At 53.7% G+C, this 14,842-nt stretch overlaps 3 protein-coding genes across 6 annotated transcripts in view; 2 read left to right on the forward strand and 1 right to left on the reverse strand.

The window, feature by feature from the left end:
• LOC116540803 (kallikrein-2-like) overlaps positions 1–14,842 on the reverse strand; it is a 70,310-nt gene that overhangs the window by 52,446 nt on the left and 3,022 nt on the right. The gene's annotated exons all lie outside the window — the stretch shown is intronic.
• On the forward strand, positions 1,684–4,931 carry KLK15 (kallikrein related peptidase 15). The gene is made up of 5 exons (XM_032264526.1): positions 1,684–1,858; positions 2,411–2,561; positions 3,056–3,339; positions 3,460–3,596; positions 4,273–4,931. Exons 1-5 carry the CDS (start codon positions 1,684–1,686, stop codon positions 4,423–4,425), a joined length of 900 nt encoding a protein of 299 aa, XP_032120417.1. The 3' UTR covers positions 4,426–4,931.
• Positions 6,646–11,222, forward strand: KLK1 (kallikrein 1). 2 transcript variants are annotated; one of them, XM_032264543.1, is made up of 5 exons: positions 6,646–6,777; positions 8,586–8,745; positions 9,977–10,263; positions 10,382–10,518; positions 11,019–11,222. In XM_032264543.1, exons 1-5 carry the CDS (start codon positions 6,732–6,734, stop codon positions 11,172–11,174), a joined length of 786 nt encoding a protein of 261 aa, XP_032120434.1. In that variant the 5' UTR covers positions 6,646–6,731; the 3' UTR covers positions 11,175–11,222. The 2 variants fall into 2 exon arrangements, with proteins under 2 accessions (XP_032120434.1, XP_032120435.1); XM_032264544.1 differs by lacking the exon at positions 11,019–11,222 and adding an exon at positions 10,623–11,012.

Raw genomic sequence — 14,842 nt, forward strand, 5'->3', positions numbered from 1 at the left:
CACCTCCCTGCCTCCTGCCTGCCTGCTGCACCCAGCTGGGGCCTCCACCTTCCTCTGGCTTGGACTGGCCAGGTGCAGCCTCGGTGCCCAGCTGTTCAGCCCCACCCTCCGCCCTTCACAGGACGACCTCACCCTTCCTTTGTTAAGCCCCTTGTCCACCACATCCGCATTTTCCTGGTCTCACCGGGGCCTTTGGCCCAGTTCCTGACTGTGATGGGCAGAGTGTGAGCATGTAGTCTGGCTGTGCAAATCCTACTCCTGTGTGGGTGGGGGTGTGCATGGCTTCAACCTTAAGGGGACACATCCACATTGCCCAGTGGAGAGGGTCCTGGACCTTGAATGCCTCTCATTATGCCCTTGAGCATGTCCAATTCTGTGTGTGTGTGTGTGTGTGTGTGTGTGTGTGTGTGTGTGTCTGTGTGTCTGCGTGTGTGTGTACACACACGTGTGCAGTGGGTATACAAGGCCCTGTATGTTCACATCCTCTTCACATGTGTGAACTAGATCCCCATATGTGAAACCCAATTGGTGACCTTGAACTCCACAGATCTGGCTTGGGGGCTGATCTAGAGATGGATAAATATGTCCTGACCAGCTGCCTGTGGCTCCAGCTGCATGTCTTTGACCTTGAATGCCCAGCCCCGGACAGCAAGTCCACATCTGAGTGTTGGCCCTCTGGGTTTGTGTCTGCAGCTCTAACTCTACAAAATGGCTCGTGGGTGAATCATAGTTTTACCCCTATTTATTATGTGTAGGTCTGTGCAGATGTCTGACTTACTTTGGCCATCTTCAGGATGGACCTGAATATTCACATGTATGTCCCTATGAATAAATCCAGGTGTCCTTTGTAAAAAAAACAACTAATATGTATTAAGTAGCTACAATGGGCTAGGTATCACTCACCATACATGCACACATGAATGCACATTCCTACCTCATCCTTACAACAATCCTCACTTACAGATGAGGAAACAGAGGCACAGAGAGGTCAAATAATTTGCTCAAAGTTTCACAGCTCGTACATTTGAACCCAGGTATAAGGACCCCTTCTTTGTCCAGACCCTGTATGCAAGTATCTGTGACACTGGGTGCCAAGACTCCCACTAGAGATGATGAGTCTAGTTCTGAACCATAACCAATTCTGTGTGTGTGTGTGTATTCATGTCTCAACCATCTGTATTCATATACATATATGAACATCTGTGCTGTGATTCTTTTTTTTTTTTTTTTTTTGAGATGGAGTTTCATTCTTGTTGCCCAGGCTGGAGTGCAGTGGCATGATCTTGGCTCACTGCAACCCCCACCTCCCGGGTTTAAGTGATTCTCCTGCCTTAGTCTCCCAAGAAGCTGGGACTACAGGTGCTTGCCACCATACCCAACTCATTTTTTGTATTTTTAGTAGAGACAGGGTTTCACCATGTTGGCCAGACTGGACTCAAACTCCAACCTCAGGTGATCCATCCGCCTCAGCCTCCTGAAGTGCTAGGATTAGAGGCGTGAGCCATCGCACCTGGCCTGTGCTGTGATTCTTGCAGCTGCAACCCATGTGCATGCAAGTGAATTTCATCTCCCAGTCCTGTCCGTATTTGTAGCTGGGTTTGGAAGCTGGATGTGCATGCATGCATGTCTATGACCTTGTATGGCCACATCTGGGACTCATACTGCACACTGAATGTCGCTGACATGTCCAGACTCTGGGGCCAAGGCTGTGTCATACATACTGAGTATGACCACATCCTGTTTGATGTCTGTGACAATTTGGTGACCTTGAATGACTGGTTTCAAGTGACCATCTGTCTAAACCTATATCCAGTGTCCCCGTCTCCACCCGCAACCACAGAGGACTTCTTGCCCTCTGGTCTGTTCCCCTTCCTCTCTCTCCCAGTCTTATAGCAAATGGAGTGGGCGCTAGAGTTTTGGAGAAAACAGGCAGCAGTTGTAAATAAACAATAGGACAGGTGGAGCATAGCGGCTTACAGCTGTAATCCCAGCGCTTTGGGAGACTGAGGCGGGCAGATCATGTGAGGTCAGGAATTCGAGACCAGTCTGGCCAATGTGGTGCAATCCCATCTCTACTAAAAATACCAAAATTAGCCAGGTGTGGTGGCGGGCGCTTGTAATTCCAGCTACTCAGGAGGTTGAGGCAGGAAGATCACTTGAACCTGGGAGGCGGAGGTTACAGTGACCTGAGGTGGTGCCACTGCACTCCAGCCTGGGCAACAAAGTGAGACTCCATCTCAAAAAAAACAAAAAAAAACAAAACAAAACAAAACAAAAAAACAGAACAGGGTATCTTGAGAAGTTAGGGGAAAGCATAGGCATATAGTAGTTAGTGCAGGGTGCAAGGAATGTGTAGGAGGCAATGCAAAGGTCCCTGTCCTCAGGCACCCTCTATCCCTTCTCCCAGCAGCCCAGGATGGTGACAAGTTGCTGGAAGGTGAGGAGTGTGCACCCCACTCCCAGCCATGGCAAGTGGCCCTCTACGAGCGTGGTCGCTTTAACTGTGGCGCTTCCCTCATCTCCCCACACTGGGTGCTGTCTGCGGCCCACTGCCAAAGCCGGTATGAAGGCAGGGCTCAGGGTCCTGAGGGAGCCTGGTTGGGGGAAGAGCTCCTAGAATTGGGGGGAAGACAGAGGCAGACGCCAGAACTCCTGGGTTCTGATGGACGAGGAGGCTGGATGTCAAACCCCTGGGTGAGAGGGAGTGTATGTTTCAAAACCTTAGATATCTGAGGGAGGAAGAAGACTAGTTCCAGCTTTTGAGCCTCAGTTCTAGGAATCTAAGAATCCTGGATTTGGGGAGAGCCCAGGATGGGGCTGGGAGTAGTTGAAGGGGGTCGAGTTCTAGGAGTGTGCCTGACTTCAGAATCCTTGGTCCCTGAGGAGCAGGGGCTGGAACCATTGGCTTCAGGCTCTTGGGTAAAGGTCATGGGATGTCGAGATTCCAAAAGGGTCTGGGGACCTCGGCCTGCCTACTCTTTGATCCTTCTGTCCTCTACTTGCGGGTAACCACTGGCCTGCCCCCAACTGGCGGGAAAACCATTCACCCGCGCAGCTTCATGAGAGTGCGCCTGGGCGAGCACAACCTGCGCAAGCGCGATGGCCCAGAGCAACTAAGGACCGCGTCTCGGGTCATCCCACACCCGCGCTACGAAGCGCGCAGCCACCGCCATGACATCATGTTGCTGCGTCTAGTCCAGCCCGCACGCCTGACCCCCCAGGTGCGCCCCGTGGTGCTACCCACGCGTTGCCCCCACCCGGGGGAGGCCTGTGTGGTGTCTGGCTGGGGCCTGGTGTCCCACAACGAGCCTGGGACCACAGGGAGCCCCCAGTCACAAGGTGCGTGAAAGAATGGAGCTGGATACGAGGCCTCAAGGAATCCTATGCTCCAGGGCTCTTGGGCGGAGGGGACAAGGGCCAGAATTTATGGATCTGCTCCAAGTACACTGTCCTCCCCAGTGAGTCTCCCAGATACGTTGCATTGTGCCAACATCAGCATTATCTCCGACGCATCTTGTGACAAGAACTACCCAGGGCGCCTGACGAACACCATGATGTGTGCAGGCGCAAACGGCAGAGGCGCGGAATCCTGTGAGGTCAGAGCCCAGCGGGGCCATCAGGCAGAGAAAGAGGGGTGGGGACAGGTGTGGGAGTGGGGATGGGGTTGGATTTTCTTTGCTTTGGGCCAGAGAAGATGCTAGGGTTAGACTTGGAGATGGAGTAGGAAGAAAAGTTAGAATAGGGGTGAGGTTGGAGTTGGGGTTATATAGGTGGGGATTGCATTGTTTGAGGTAGATAATGTTATAGTTGGTTTGGGATGGCATGGGTTGAGGTTGAGAATGGGAATGGTTTGGTTTGATTTTGGGTGGGAAATATGTGAGAGTTGAATTGGGATGGCGTAGATTTTGTTTGGAATGCAGAAGGCATGAAGATTGGGATTGGGTTGTGAGATAGGCATGGGTTTGGTTTGATTCTGAATGGTGAGGATGTCGGCTGAGCTGGATTTAGCTTAGTTCAGCTGCATTGGGGTTCATGGGTGTGAGACTGGACATAGGTTGGGTGAGTTGCATTGAGCTGTGTTGAATTGAAGTTGGGGTTGGGTTGGCTCCATTTGAGATAAACTGGGCTGTATTGAGTTGAGGTGGGTTGGGGTTCCCTGGGATGGGGATGGCTTGGGTTTGGGGTGAGACTGCAAATGGTGATTAGGATGAGGATGAATGCACTGAATCCAGGAGGTTTCACTCAACCTGGGACCCCCTCTTTTCCCCACAGGGTGACTCCGGAGGACCCCTGGTCTGTGGGGGCGTCCTACAGGGCATTGTGTCCTGGGGTGACGTCCCTTGCGACAATACTACCAAGCCTGGTGTCTATACCAAAGTCTGCCGCTACGTGAAATGGATCAGGGAGACCATGAAGAGGAACTGACTATTCTGGCCTATCACCTGTGCCCCTGACTGAGCAGAAGCCCCCGCAGCTGGCCAGCAGCCCCACTTGACATGGAACAGAATGGAGCCATCCCCCAAGACCTTATCCAAGGCCCAGATGTTAGCCAAGGACTTGTCCCACCTGAGGACAAAGCTGGCACTCAAGGTCACCCGTTTAATGCCAAGATAACAAAGCGCTGATCCAAGTTTCTCTGCAGGAATTTCTGTGACTTCATTCTGGGGTTAAAGAGAAACCCAGAGACACTGTACACTGCTCCTTTCACCCACCACCCTGATCCCTGGGTGAGGAGAAATGGCCTGAAGCAAGGCACCATTCATTCAACACACACGACCAGCCATGTGATCTTCAACAAGAGACTTAATCTCACTTGGCCTTGGTTTCCCCATCTGTAAAATGAAAACATCTTATTGCTGACTTCAAAGAGCTGTTGTGAGGATTAAATGAGATGATTTGTCTGAACTGATTAAAATAGTGTCTGGCACTGAGTAATACCCTCTATCTCTGGATCCCAGTTAAAGGACCTAGCAGACATTAGATTACCCAAAATGGCTTTTTCTTTAAGATTTAGGTATGGGCTTGGCACGGTGGCTCACGCCTGTAATCCCAGCACTTTGGGAGGCCAAGGCAGCCAGATCACAAGGTCAGGTGTTTTGAGACCAGCCTGATCAACATGCTGAAACCCCGTCTCTACTAAAGATACAAAAATTAGCCAGGTGCTGTGGTGGGTGCCTATAATCTCAGCTTCTCTGGAGGCTGAGGCAGGAGAATCTCTTGAACCCAGGAGGCAGAGGTTGCAGTGAGCCAAGATCTCACAATTGCACTCCAGACTGGGCAGCAGAGCGAGACTGCAACTCAAAAAAAAAAAAAAAAAAAAAAAAAGATTTAGGTCTGGGCACGGTGGCTCATGCCTGTAATCCCAGCACTTTGGGAGGCCAAGGAGGGAAGATCACTTGAGGTCAGGAGTTCAAGACTAGCCTGGCCAACATGGTGAAACCCCATCTTTACTAAAAATACAAAAAATTAGCTGGGCATGGTGGCACATGCCTGTAATCCTAGCTACTTGATAGGGTGACATGGGAGGATTGCTTGAACCTGGGAGGCAAGAGTTGTAGTGAGCCAAGATCACGCCACTGCACTCCAGCCTGGTGACAGAGCAAGACTCCATCTCAAAAAAAAAAAAAACAAAAAAAAAAGATTTAGTTCTGGGATTCCTGGTAGCCATGGCAAAAAGGCAAATACTGTCCTTTTCTTAGCCAGGTTCCTGATATACAGCAGAGGCTGGAACTCTGAGCTGCTTTGATTTTACCAAAAAGCCAAGACAACATGTTGGAAGCCTATGGGTTTACCACTGAGGCTGCAGAAATCTAATTCCTAATTGTCTTCAGCGACCACAAAATGTGATGTTCAAGGTCGCTGAATGTTGAATTACATGAACCTGGCTCTTGAGACCTAAATATTGTATTGGTGGAATGGGGGGTGGTCAATGGAATCTGTGGTTAGCCTGATCTTGACCTGGGAGGAAAGACTGTCAGATCTCTGGGGCTTTGGAGGGCAGGACATTGAGCACCCATAACTGGTACAAGAAGTGGGTGGCTCACTGGGACCCCAGCATTGTTTGGGAGGGACATTGGGTTTTGTAATGCTAAAGAATTTACCCTGGGAGACCCCTGAAACTTCACATTCCTCGATCTGGAGGCACTAGAAATGTGGTGGTGTATACCCCAAAATTTTATTATGAAAGGAACAGTCACTTTGGGGACCTAGGTCCTGGGTCTGGGAGTGCAAGAACTAGGGCATTCTGAAGGCCAAGGCTTATATTTCGGGGGGAGCTGGCAGCTGAAATGCTGGTATCTTGGCTCTGAGTGGTGCAGGGAATCAAAGCCCTAACTGCTATTTGAGGGCACCAGGTCTTGGGGTGCAGGGCCTTAATTGGAACTTAGGCATACGGGGCTTTGTAGGAGGGTCACTGATTCCTCTACCCTCCTGTTTCTGCTTCCCCTCAGTCCCCCTTGCCTCACAGGCCCTGCCCCATCTGGCTTCAGCCCCAGGAATGCATCCAGCGTGATCCAGGGCCTGCGGCACAGGTGCTGGTTCTCCCTCCAGTCTGCAGCTCTTCAGAAAAGGGGGGGTTGTCCAGCCCCCAGGCAACAGGGGAAGGGCCTTGGCCAACATCTGGGTGCCAGCAGGGCATGGGTGGGGCTCTGAGGGGATAAGGGCTTTTAAAAGGCTCCCCAGGGAGGTTCCCCAGCTCCTCCACCTGCCGGGCCCTGCACACATCTGTCACCATGTGGTTCCTGGTCCTGTGCCTCGCCCTGTCCCTGGGGGGGACTGGTGAGACAGTGGGGGATGCGGGAGGGGGAGTGGGCCCTGATTTTCTTACACCCTCACCACCCCCCCCGGATAAGCCCTTCCCCTCCAACACTCCATCATCGTCCCTCCAGCCCACAGTCCACCCGGGTCTGGGATACCCGGGCTCTTATCTATCTTGTACGGGCCCACTCTAAAATTCCACCCCAGCCCCTCCATGTTGTCACAGTCCTCACTCCCACACCAGATCCCTGCTCCTCCCAGGAAGCCTCAGTACTTTCTCCTCTTCCCTAGTCAATTCCCTGTCCCACTACTTTACCAAAGAGGCAGATTCCGGGCCATCTCTGTCTCTCTCTGGAGGACCCAGATCTCCCATGGGCTTCCCCAACCCCACAGGACCCTTGATCATCCCCTTCTACCCACTAGTTCTCTGTGGCTATCCATTTGGCTCCTCAGTCTACAAATCCCGCCACATTCCAGTGACTTTTTTCATCCAGCTGTCAGCTCTCAACTGTGTCATTCAGACTCTGACATCTGGTCCCCCCAGTCCTCCCAGCTCCCCCAAATTTCACCAGCCAACCCTGCTTCCCAAATTGGCATGTGGGATTCCCCCATCTGGTATGGGGGGGGACTCTGCAAATGTTCCTACCCACTCAGCACCCCCAGCCCTCCCAGGAAAAACACCCTCACCCTCCCACCATGTGCTCCTTCCCTTGGGGAATTTCCATTCCGCCCCAGGCCCCAGCCCTTCTCCACCTGAATCATTCCTGCACAGCTCTGGTTTTCTAGAACCCCACCCCAAAGATCCTGAATGCCTTCTCAGCCAGACCTTCTGCCCTGGCCTCCCCCAAGTCCACCAGTATGTGATTCTACAACCTCACATCAAGTGGGTCCTGCATTCCATTCCCGAAGCTGCTAGGCACCTGCTTTGACCACTTTTCCAATTCTATCCTGGGACTGCCTTCAAGAGGACCCCACATCCCTCCAGTACCCTCAGACTATGAACCCCAACCCCATAAAAAACAAAGATCCCATCTGTCACCCTGTCCCAGAAGGACTGTCACTCACCTCCACCCCCCAGCCCCCGAGTCCCTTCCCAGTCCTGACCCCAACTCTGTTCTCAGGTTGCCATTCCTGGTTCACAGGAAGGATCCCAAAACTTTTCAGAACCCACCCCTAGCCTTAACCATGGCCCTTTCTTTTACCCTTTAACCAAGAAGACCTGAAATCTAACTCTCCCAGCTGAGCTGGCCCCTTCCAACCCCGGTGTAGGGACCCCATATCACCCCCAAACTCCTCAATCTAGATGCTGTTCTTGACCTCTCAGATCCGGTTCCCTAAAGTGGCATCTTTTTCTGAACCCCAAAAGCCCAACCCAGGTCGTGTTCCCCTAGCCTGGGAGCCCCTTAGCCCTCCACATTCTTCAGCAAGCCTCTGATCCTCTCTCATCCTTGGCGCCTTGATCCCTGGTTTCCAGAATCCCTTTCCACTCTCCTAACCCATCACCTCCCAGCCCCTAGCCCAAGTGACCGGACACCCAACACAGTGTCTGCTCCTGACATTGCCTCCTGTCTCCTGCCCTAATCCCTGGAGGCTGCTCTGCTGTCAGAGCATGAAATCTCCCCACCAGGTCCAGACGCCACCCCAAAAGCCCAGGGAAGGGTCTAGAGACCCAGCCCTTCCCAACACCCGTTGCCCGTGTCCCCAGACCTCCAGCCCTGGTCCTCTACCCACAATGTCCCTTCAAACCCACAGCCCAGTTCCCTCTCCTAGCCTCGTCCCTGGCCTCTCCTACCAACCCTGCCCTCCCTGACCCAGTACCACCTCTGCAGGTGCTGTGCCCCCGATTCAGTCCCGGATTGTGGGAGGCTGGGAGTGTAAGCCGCATTCCCAACCCTGGCAGGCGGCTCTGTACCATTACAGCACCTTCCAGTGCGGGGGCGTCCTGGTGCACCCCCAGTGGGTGCTCACAGCTGCCCATTGCATCAGCGAGTGAGTAGGGGCCTGGGGTCTGGGAGGAGGGCGTCTATGCTGCCACAGGATTGAGAGGCCAGTGGCATTCCTCTTGGATAACCTCAGGCAAGACTGGGGGGCTGAGGCAGAGAGGCAGGCAGTTCCCATGGGGAGGCAGAGCTGGGCTGGATCTCCCTCCCCAAGGCTGCCCGGGTCTTGCTGGGTCTCTTGAGATCTGGCTCTGCTTGTGTGTCTGTGTGCCTGTGTTTTAGTCTCTATCTCCCTCTCTCTTCTCTGTCTCCTTGTCTCTGTGCCTCCCCTGTCTCTGCCTCTGGGTCTCTCTGTGGCATCTCTGTCACTGATCCCCACCCTCCAGCTCTCTGCTCATTCCTCTCTCTGGGTCTCTACCTCACCACTCCCCTATCCCTACTAAACACACACCCAGATGGGCCTAAGGGAGGCCCAAGAACAAAGGAAGGGCTTTATCCCCAACGTGTGTGTCTGGGAGGGGGCACCTCTCCCTCTGCCCAGCCCCCCACAGGACATCCCTCCAGTCTGGGGAGACACAGGGAAGGCTGGTTTCAGCAGGAGTTGGGTGAGGAACTGAGGGAGCAGGAAGGAGAAGCGGGGGTAAGAAAGGCGGGGAGGGTGCTGGGGAGGGAAGGGGGCCTCAACCTTGGACTTTAGCCCAGGCCATCTGCCCCTGGGGAGCCTGCACCACAGCCCCAGCTGCAGCTGAGCTGCTCTCAGGCCTTCCCTCCTCCCCACCTGCCCCCACCCTCCCCCAGGGCCTCCCTCCCTTTTCTCTCCCACACTCGGTCACCCCTCCTTCCTCTCTGCCTCTGTTTCTAGTTCTCGCTCTGACTTCCCGAGCCCTTTTTCATTTGTCTGCTTCTCGCTCCCTTCCGGGTCTGTTCCCTCTTCCTCCCTCTCCCCTGGGCCTGTTTCTCGCTGTCCCTGTCTTTTCCCCTTCTCAGGGGCCTCTGTTTTGCTCTCGCTGTTTCTTTCTCACTGCCCTCCCTCCGCCTCTCACCTCTCTGTCCTTCTGAGCTCTTTTTCACTCTGTCTCTGCATTTGCCCTTTGCACTGTCAAACTCCTTCATCTTGCCACTTGATGTCTGTATTTCTCCATATCTTTCTTCCTCTGTCTCTGCCCGCCCACGTTTTTCTCTTTCTCTTTCCCTCTTTGGGGACCCTCCCCCATGCTCCCCTGCCCCGTCTTCCTTTCCCCTGTCTGCCTCCTCATCCTTCGACTCCCATCTTTCCCTAGCCATTACCAGCTCTGGCTGGGTCGCCATGACTTGTTTGAGGATGAAGACACAGCCCAGTTTGTTCTTGTCATTGAGAGCTTCCCACACCCTGACTTCAACATGAGCCTCCTGAAGAACCCCACCCGCCTCCCAGGCGAGGACTACAGCCATGATCTCATGCTGCTCCAGCTGAAGGAGCCTGTCCAGATCACAGATGCTGTGAAGGTCGTGGAGTTGCCCACCGAGGGCGTCGAAGTTGGGAGCACCTGTTTGGCCTCCGGCTGGGGCAGCATCGAACCAGAGAAGTGTATGTGGGGGCAGACTGTGCAGGCCAAGGTGGGGCTGGGGGTGCCTGAGTCGGAGGGAGAAAGGGCCAGGGAACCAGGTGTGGTCTGGCTGCAGCCCTTTTTCTCCCGGGTTCCTAGTCTCATTTCCAGATGTTCTTCAGTGTGTGGACCTCAAAATCCTGCCTAATGATGAGTGCGACAAAGCCCACACCCAGAATGTGACAGAGTTCATGCTGTGTGCCGGACCCCTGGAAGATGGCCAAGATACCTGTGTGGTGAGCCAGTCCTGCCCCCAGAGTCTAGAAGGGCTGGGGGAGGGGACTCAGCCTCTGAACTGGCTTCTGAGAACTAACCGGGCATCTGCTTCACTGCTTCCCAGCTAGCTGTAGCCTCCCGCCCCATCAGTGCCCCAGCTCCCCTCCCTTCCCCTGCCCATTCAGGTACAACTGCATCTCACCCCCCCGACACCAGAGTTCACCGTTCCTCCCAGTAACGCAGTTACTGTTGAGTCAGAGAGGTGACCTCTGTGATGGCCTGCCCCTCCTCCCACTGACCTGTCTGCAGGGACTGTCCTCCTGGACCCTGCCACATACGCAGGAGTTGGACCCTGAAGTCCCTTCCTCCTTGGCCAGAACTGGAGCCCCTGGCCCCTCTATGGGAATCCCTGCCCACCTTCCTCTGGAAGCGGGCACTGGAGGCCCTTTCTGAGAGCTGAGGCTCCCCAGGCAGAACTGGGCCCCACACACCTTTGTCACTCTCCCCTTCCACCTCCCAGGGTGACTCAGGGGGCCCACTGACCTGTGACGGCGTGCTCCAAGGTATCACATCATGGGGATACGTCCCTTGTGGCAGCCCCAATAAGCCTTCTGTCTTCGTGAGAGTGCTATCATATATGAAGTGGATCAAGGACACCATAGCGGACAACTCCTGAATGCCCAGCCCTGTCACCTACCCCCAGTAAAACTGAATGTGCATCAAATGCGTGTCACGTTCTAGCATCATTTGTCTTTCCAGATATGGTGCACCTGGACCCATGTGGCTGAGGCTGGGGCCACCCCAGCTGTCCCAATTCTGTGCCTGGAGGTCTGAGGTCACCAGCAGGTGGGGAAAGGAAGGGGCTGTAACAGGTGCAGACAAACAGGCAGGGAAAGGCTCAGATTCCAAAGGGCAAGTCAGGGACACCAGACCAGTTCACTCTTGCTAGGATGGACCCTGCCCTGGTTTGGAGGTGGGGGACAATGGAGGGTCCGAGGCTGAGAGGTTAGCAAGTGTCTACGTTTTATTGCGGCGGGGGAGCCAGGAAAGGTACAGAGGGATGTTATTGCAAGCCATGCCCTCCCAGGGAGGGGCCCATTCCGCAGAAGGGCGGAGTTGCACCAAATGCTGGGCAGTGCCATGTCCGCATGGGGGACAAGAGTGAACGTTGGAGCTGAGGCTCGAACTCTGGGAAAGAAGTTTGAGGCAGACCACCCTGGCTGAGGGGGTGGAGAGTGGCTTCAGGGTGTGGCCTGCGAAGACTGGGCACCAGGGGCAGGGCCACACAACATAGCCACACTGCTGAGCTTCATGGGACACTGGACAAGTGTCTGCAGAATGGGAAGGGGTATTGGAGTTCTGGGGTGCGGGTACTGTGAGGACCCATTGGGCAGGGACAAAGCAGCAAAGGACGGGTCCTAGAGAGAGGGTCAGAGTTTGCTACCAGTCCCCTCATAGGGCATGGCCTGATCTCAAGAGGTGGGGCCTCAGGGGAGGTCTAATATCAGGGGCGTGGCCATGCTGAAGGGGTTGGCCTGGCATCTGGCCAGGGCTACTGGTCAGTGTTCTGAGGAGCTCGGGGGCTATTCCTTGAAGAGGCTCGTGGTCTCGTCCTCGAGGGTGCATGAAATGGGCAGGCCCAGGCTGTGCTCAGAGTCTGTGTCTGAGTTCTGCTGTTTGGATGTGCACCTCTCAGTGCCCTGCTGCAAGGCCCACCCACGACAGCTCAGCTGCCGTGCGTTCAAGGGTTGCCCTCTGCTCCACATGCCCACTTGGATTAGGTAGGACACGGCTCCTGGGGGAGCAGGCTAGGAGTACCGCTGGACTCTGAGTCCAACCCTAGGCCCTACCCGCTTCCCCCAAGGCCCTGTCCACCTCCGAGGCCTCGCCCTCACCGGCAGGCAGCATCAGGTTGCTGGCGTGCCAGCACAGGTAGGAGGTCACCAGGCAGGACACCACCAGACTCAGGTGCACCGCCTTGCAGTTAACTGGAAAGAGTGTCAGGCTGAAGAGAATCAGGAGCCCTGCACTGGGGTGGGGCCAGAGATGGATAGAAGGCTGGACAGTGAGCTCTGTGACCCCCAGTAAGAAAGAGGGACTGAGACATCCTCTCCTACTCTCCGTGACAGGCAGACACACACACACACCCTCACAGCAGATAGAAAGATACCTGGAGAGAAGGGACAAAAAAGAAAGGGAAACAGAGTGGGGGAGAGAGAAACATCCCACACACCCAGACTGAGAGAGAGACTAGAACTGAGTCCGAGCTCACCAGAGACATGCTAAGACAGAGGCTCCGAGGAGAGGAGCACAAAAGTCTAGATGCACCTCCCAAAAGCCAGAGAGGTCTTAGGGAGCGTACCCCCTCCTCCATCACTGTCCCGCCATCCCCGAGCCAGCATTTAACCAATGCCAATGCAGAAGAAAACAAAAACAAAGTTGACCATGTTCAGGTGGTGGAACACTGGCTGGGAGGAGGACACAGCACAGGGCCACTGCCAGTAACATGAAATCCCCACTCATATGGATAAGAACTGGGGAGAGGGGGACAGATGCCCCAGACACCCCTCTTGATCATCCTCCAAACTCATCCCTGTTGATACCCACAAGCAGCCCAACAGACACCCCCAAAGTCTGGCACATCCCCAAAATCACCTCCTAGAAACCCCAAAGTAACTCCACTCTCACAAGGTCAACCCCAGGGACCCCTAGAGTCATCCCTAGTCACACCCTTAAAGTTGTCCCAAAGCACCCCTACTTAACCTCAAACCCAATTCTCAGACACTCTCATAATCCATCCCACACGCTCCCCAACGTCACCTCACAGATGACCCCCCCAAGGTTACCCCACAGAACCATCTCAATCATATCTTTCTTCTTCTTTTCCTTTCTTTTTTTTTTTTTTTTTTTGAGACAGAATCTCGCTCTGTTGCCCAGGCTGGGGTGCAGTGGCAAAATCTTGGCTCAATTCCAACCTCTGGCTCCTGGGCTCAAGCAATTCTCCTGTCTCAGCCTCCCAAGCAGCTGGGACTACAGGTACCTGCTGCCACGCCTGGCTACGTTTTGTATTTTTAGTAGAGATGGGGTTTCACCATGTTGGTGAGGCTGGTTTAGATCTCCTGACCTCAGGTCATCTGCCCACCTCGGCCTCCCAAATTTCTGGGATTACAGGTGTGAACCACCCAGCCTCAATCATTTCTAGAGTCACCCTGACAGACACCCCCAGTCACCTTACTTGAACTCCTAAAAAGTGTCTCATAATAACTCACATTAATATCCTTAGTATCATTCCCAGACACCTTCAACAGCACCCTCAAAGTTATCCACGACAACTCAGTAACCCCACTCATCTCCAAAGTCACCCTACTTCCGCTACAGTCTCTCCTTCTCATCACCCAAGGTCCCCTAGTGGCCCCATTCACATGCTGAGAACCTCCCCAGACATCCTAATGTCACCTCTTGTTCACACCTCAGAGCGTCCCCCCCAAAACATACACAGATTTGTATAAGAGAAAAACTTTCAAATCAAACACTCTAACACCAATGTGCCCAAAAGCTTAGTTCCAGTTTACGATGGATATTTATCCAACTTATATTTCCAGCAGAAGAGAGTTTCAGCTGTTTTTGAGGACTTCATCTCCTCCTTTTAGCCTTTTTTCTACTTTGTCTACTTTCCAACAGTGCAAAACTGTTTTAGCCAAATAAGCTAAGACCTCATCTGCTTTGTTTCTGGCAAACTGCACATCTCTAACACCCAACAAGAAAGAGAAAGGACCATCATATATACAGAACAGCAACAGCACTCTCGGGATTTGGGGAAATATCAGAACCCTTGGTTTTTTTCCCTTTTTTGTTTTTTTTTGTCCTTAGAGTTGCCGCTTTTATTTTCCACAGGGTGTCCTCAATTTTTTTTTTTTTTTTTTTTTTTTTGAGACGGAGTTTCGTTAGTTACCCAGGCTGGAGTGCAATGGCGCGATCTCGGCTCACCGCAACCTCCGCCTCCTGGGTTCAGGCAATTCTCCTGCCTCAGCCTCCTGAGTAGCTGGGATTACAGGCACGCGCCACCATGCCCAGCTAATTTTTTGAATTTTTGGTAGAGACGGGGTTTCACCATGTTGACCAGGATGGTCTCGATCTCTTGACCTCGTGATCCACCCGCCTTGGCCTCCCAAAGTGCTGGGATTACAGGCGTGAGCCACCGCGCCCGGCTATCTCAAACTCTTGAGCTCAAGCGATCCTCCCTCCTAAGCCTCTCAAAGTGCTGGGACTACAGGTGTGAGCCACTGTGCCCAGTCAGTCCCCTTAGTTGTTTCTGCTAATTGAAGAGTCAAGAAGCAGAGGTCA

Source organism: Sapajus apella, unplaced genomic scaffold, assembly GCF_009761245.1.
Source record: "Sapajus apella isolate SASKATOON/1434 unplaced genomic scaffold, GSC_monkey_1.0 scaffold144, whole genome shotgun sequence".
Lineage (NCBI taxonomy): Eukaryota > Metazoa > Chordata > Mammalia > Primates > Cebidae > Sapajus > Sapajus apella.

Coding starts and splice junctions, on each gene's coding strand:
- KLK15 (XM_032264526.1), top strand. CDS start 1,684: ATGTCCAGACTCTGGGGCCAAGGCTGTGTCATACATACTGAGTATGAC. Junction 2,562..3,055: donor GCGGCCCACTGCCAAAGCCG/GTATGAAGGCAG, acceptor TCACCCGCGCAG/CTTCATGAGAGTGCGCCTGG. Junction 3,340..3,459: donor AGGGAGCCCCCAGTCACAAG/GTGCGTGAAAGA, acceptor TGTCCTCCCCAG/TGAGTCTCCCAGATACGTTG.
- KLK1 (XM_032264543.1), top strand. CDS start 6,732: ATGTGGTTCCTGGTCCTGTGCCTCGCCCTGTCCCTGGGGGGGACTG. Junction 6,778..8,585: donor CCTGTCCCTGGGGGGGACTG/GTGAGACAGTGG, acceptor CCACCTCTGCAG/GTGCTGTGCCCCCGATTCAG. Junction 8,746..9,976: donor GCTGCCCATTGCATCAGCGA/GTGAGTAGGGGC, acceptor ATCTTTCCCTAG/CCATTACCAGCTCTGGCTGG.